Source organism: Alexandromys fortis, unplaced genomic scaffold (assembly GCF_014885135.2).
Source record: "Alexandromys fortis isolate MF-2015 unplaced genomic scaffold, M_Fortis_MF-2015_v1.1 scaffold_239, whole genome shotgun sequence".
NCBI classification, from domain to species: domain Eukaryota; kingdom Metazoa; phylum Chordata; class Mammalia; order Rodentia; family Cricetidae; genus Alexandromys; species Alexandromys fortis.
The window spans coordinates 1041627-1046249 of NW_026068120.1; the positions used below are offsets into that span (position 1 = coordinate 1041627).

General features: G+C 37.3%; 1 protein-coding gene across 1 annotated transcript in view; it reads left to right on the forward strand.

Moving 5' to 3' along the window:
• Prkdc (protein kinase, DNA-activated, catalytic subunit) overlaps positions 1-4623 on the forward strand; it is a 156463-nt gene that overhangs the window by 63990 nt on the left and 87850 nt on the right. Inside the window, exons 39-40 of the mRNA XM_050125161.1 lie at positions 675-842; positions 2407-2414. Of these exons, the coding sequence (XP_049981118.1) occupies positions 675-842; positions 2407-2414 (176 nt within the window). The remainder of the gene's footprint in view (positions 1-674; positions 843-2406; positions 2415-4623) is intronic.

Consider the following 4623-nt stretch of genomic DNA (forward strand, 5'->3'; position numbering starts at 1 on the left):
TTCTTGATTTTCTTTTTTTTTTTTTTTTTTTTTTTTTTTTTGGTTTTTCGAGACAGGGTTTCTCTGTGGCTTTGGAGCCTGTCCTGGAACTAGCTCTTGTAGACCAGGCTGGTCTCGAACTCACAGAGATCCGCCTACCTGACCATATTTTTTTATTAGATGATTCTTTGGTGTGTTCTATATGACTCATGAAGTTTCTCCTTCAAATGTGAAAATTTTGGAATTTACCTGTTGTTCAAAGGAGGTACCTACTTCCTCATAAGCTCAATATGAAGTTCTGAGAGGAATTTGCAAACATATACTCTCCTATATGTTATGAAAGTCATTCTGTCTACATAGAATTTTAATATAATCTTTGTATATAATCCTTGAAGCTTTCATCATTGACACACTGTGTTTTGACTGAGTCTGTTCATCACTCCTTCCACTAGTGCAGGCTCTCAGTCTCCAGCCTCATATTCTCTCATGTCAGCCTCTGACCTCCAGCGCTGAAGCTGAGGCACATAGCTGCATCCAAGCTGGTTCTTCGTGCCGTCCAGAATTTATTCTGAAGTCGTTTGTGGGATCCATGTAGCGCACTATCTGCAGTCTTTAGAAAGTAGTGATATTGTTTATTCTGTAGGGTCTGTGAGACACAAGTAGTGTGACTGACATTTGTCTGCATTGCTTCACAGGGCCAAGCTCTCATTCTCCTCCCGTTCTTCACCAGCCCGACTGAAGACAGGCTAGAAAACCTTAAGCATATTCTGGAAAAGCTCATCGTGTCTAATTTCCCCATGAAGTCTGATGAATTTCCCACTGATTCCCTAAAGTACAATAATTATGTGGACTGCATGAAAAAGGTTTGTTTTTAGTAGTGTCAACCGTAAAACATTGGTTGATTTTTCTTTTTCTTTTTGCTGTATTTTGGCAGGAGTTAAATTGTCTTTAATTTACACTAGCTAGTATACAAAAATTAAAAACTGAGCATACTAATGGGATATCATGTAATGTATGTTTAAATATAGGCATATAATATGGAATGTTTAAACCAGGCTAAACATATCTATCTCCTCAAACATTTCTCATTCTATAGTAATGAAAAGTTTCATTACTTTTCTTTTTCTTTTTAAAATGTATACTATGTATCCCGGTTGTCTGTGGTCATCTTCCCGTGCAGTAGCACACCAGAGCTTCTTGTATCTATGTAATGATTTAATGCCCATTGATAAACATTCCCCCGTATTTCCACATACTCCCACAGCCTCTGGTAATCACCACTCCACTCTGTTCTTGTAAGTTCAGTTCTTTAGATTCCATGTATCAGTGAAATCATTTGTATTCCTGTGCTTGGATTATTTCACTTAACCTAATGATCTTCAGTTTTATCAGTGCTGGTAGAGGTGATAGGACTTCAGCCCCTTTGAGGCTTAATGGCCTTATACAGTGTGTGTGTGTGTGTGTGTGTATGTGTGCGTGTGTGCATGTTATTCTTCTCTTAGCTGATGAATATGTAGATTATTCCCATTTTCTTTCTGTATTGTGGATAATGCCTCAATAATACAGGAATGCACATGTTTATTCAGATGTATTTCCTTTAGGTATACAACCTAGTAGTGGGGTTGCTGGGTTATATGGTTGTTCTACTTTCTTTTCTGTTACTGTGATAAATAAAAGAAGTACTTATTGGTTACTGTTCATCATTGAGGGAATTCAGGGTAGAAATTTAAGGCAAGAACCATAAGGAACAGTGCTTACTAACTCGCTCTCTCTGGCTTGGTTATTTGTGTTCAGTTACTTGCTTATACAGCCCAGGTCCCCCTGTCTAGTGCCACCTGCAGTGAAATGGGCCCTCCTATATCACTTAACAGTCAGGACTGTCCTCCGTGACATAGGGCAGTTTCTCTCCCATGACTCTGGGCAGTGACTGTACTTATTTACACTCCACCTATAGTTTGCAAGTATTTGCTTTTCTCCAGAGCCTTACCTTCAGTTGTGAACAGCTCTTAACTGAGATGTGGCTATATCATGTGGTTTTTTTCATTTGTGTTATCTCTGATGATTGCTTATATTATACAATTTTTAATATTTATTTATTATGTATACAACATTCTGTCTGTATGTAGGCCAGAAGAGGGCACCAGACCTCATTACAGATGGTTCAGTTTTATCAGTGCTGGTAGAGGTGATAGGATTTCAGCCTTTTTCCAGTTCCATTCATTTGCGTACAAATTTCAAACATTTTTTTTTACTGCTGAGTAGTACTTTATTTTATAAATAGACCACATTTTCTTTGTCCATTCATTGTTTAAGGGGCAATCTAGGTTGTTTCCAGGTTCCAACTATTATGAATAATGCTGCTATCAACATAATTGGGCAAACGTCCTTGTGGTATGAGTGTGCATCCTTTGGTTGTATGCACAATAGTGGTATTGGTGAGTCTGAGGTAGATTGATTCCTAATTTTCTAAGAAACCGCCATACTGATTTCCATAGAGGCTGTTCAAGTTTGTACTCCCACCAGCAATGGAGAAGTGTTCCCTTTACTCCATATCCTCTCCAGCATAACTGTCATCAGTATTTTTGATTTTAGCCTCTCCTAATGCTCTCCTTTTTGAAGGATTTAATTTTAGTATGTGGTACTTTTCCAGAAAATTGTTCCAATTTTATTACAGGTTTTTGAAGTATGACCTGATGATTTCCTAGATTTTCTAAGTGTTTGTTATTATGTCCCCTTTCCATTTCTGATTTTGTTAATTTGGATGTTCTCTCTCTGTCTTTTGGTTAGTTTGGATAACAGTTGGTCAATCTTGTTGGTTTTCTCGAAGAACCAACTCTTTTTCTCACTGATTATTTGTATTGTTTTCTTTGTTTCTATTATATTGATTTTAGCCCTCAATTTAATTATTTTCTATTTCTGGGTGCGTTTGCTTTTTTTGTTTGTTTTTTTGTTTTTTGTTTTTTTATTGTTCTAGAGCTTTCAGGCATACTGTTAAGTTGCTAGTGTGGGATTTCTCCAACTTCTTTATGTAGGCATTTAGTGCTATGAACTTTCCTCTTAGCACTGCTTTCTTTGTGTCCCATAAGTTTGGGTATGTTATGAGGTCGTTTTCATTGAATTTTAAGAAGTGTTTGATTTCTTTCTTATTTCTTCCTTGACCCATTGGCGATTCAGTTGAACATCAATTTCCATGTGTTTGTGGGCTTTCTGAAATTAGTGTTGTTGAATTCTAACTTTCAGCCATGAGGATCCGATAAGATACATGGTGTTATTTCAATTTTTTGGTATCTGTTGAGGTTTGCTTTGTTACCAATTGTGTGGTCAGTTTTTGTGAAGGTTCCATGAGGTGCTAAGAAGAAGGTATATTATTCTTTTTTTTTTTTAAATATTTATTTATTATTTATTATGTATATAGTAGTCTATCTGTATGTATGCCGAAGGCCAGAAGAGGGCACCAGACCTTATTACAGATGGTTGTGAGCCACCATGTGGTTGCTGGGAATTGAACTCAGGACCTTTGGAAGAGCAGGCAATGCTCTTAACCACTGAGCCATCTCTCCAGCCCCCGGTATATTATTCTTTTGTGTTTGGGTGGAATGTTCTGTAGATGTCTGTTAAGTTCATTTGAGTCATAATATCTGTTAGTTCCCTTATTTCTCTGTTAAGTTTTTTTTTTTTTCTGACAGACCTGTCCATTGGTGAGAGTTGGGTTTTGAAACATTGTTTGTCTGTTAATGCTAAGTCATAGGGCAACGATTTTCAAGTCAAAGAATTTAGCGGGAGGTAGGCCAGGGGCAGGGCAGGGTAATTTTCCACTGGCATGTTATGTTCTACATGGGGCTGATGTAGGAGGATCCCTTCAGCCTAGGATCTCAAGGCTGGTAGTAAAACAGAAATCATCCATCTTAAAAACCAAACTGCTACTAGAGATATAGTTATTTCACTGATGCATCGCTTGCCTAGCTTGGGGAGAATCCTGACTTCCATAACCAGGTCTCTTACTCTGCCTCCTCCATAGATGTAAGCAAACAGAAAAACAAACAAACAAAAAACAATCCCAAAGAGAACAGAGTCACTGACTAAAGAAACTGCAAAAATAGTTTCAGGAGTAAAGAAATAAAAATATCTTATTTATAAAATACAACAGGTAGGACATTTGGACATTATAAATATAAAAGAAAATTTTAAGTGATAATTCCCTGTTTCTGAAGATAAAATTGAAGGTGTCTCTTAGAATCTAAATGTAAAATATATAGAAACATTGGGATAGAGAATGGACAGAGAATGACAAAAAATAGCAACATTTGAAGACTATATTTGAAATTATATTTTTCTAATTAAAAGATTTTACATGTGTTTATTTGTATGTGTCTGCATGTGAGTATGTGGGGGGATGTGAGTATAGTGTATGTGTGTGTGCATAGTTATGTCTGTGTGTGGCAGCTCACCTGCACACATCTGAGTGCCGTGTTGAGCATGTGGAAAGTCAGAGAACAGCTTTTTTTTTTTTTTTTTGGTTTTTCGAGACAGGGTTTCTCTGTGGTTTTGAAGCCTGTCCTGGAACTAGCTATTGTAGACCAGGCTGGTCTTGAACTCACAGAGATCTGCCTGCCTCTGCCTCCCGAGTGCTGGGATTAAAGGCGT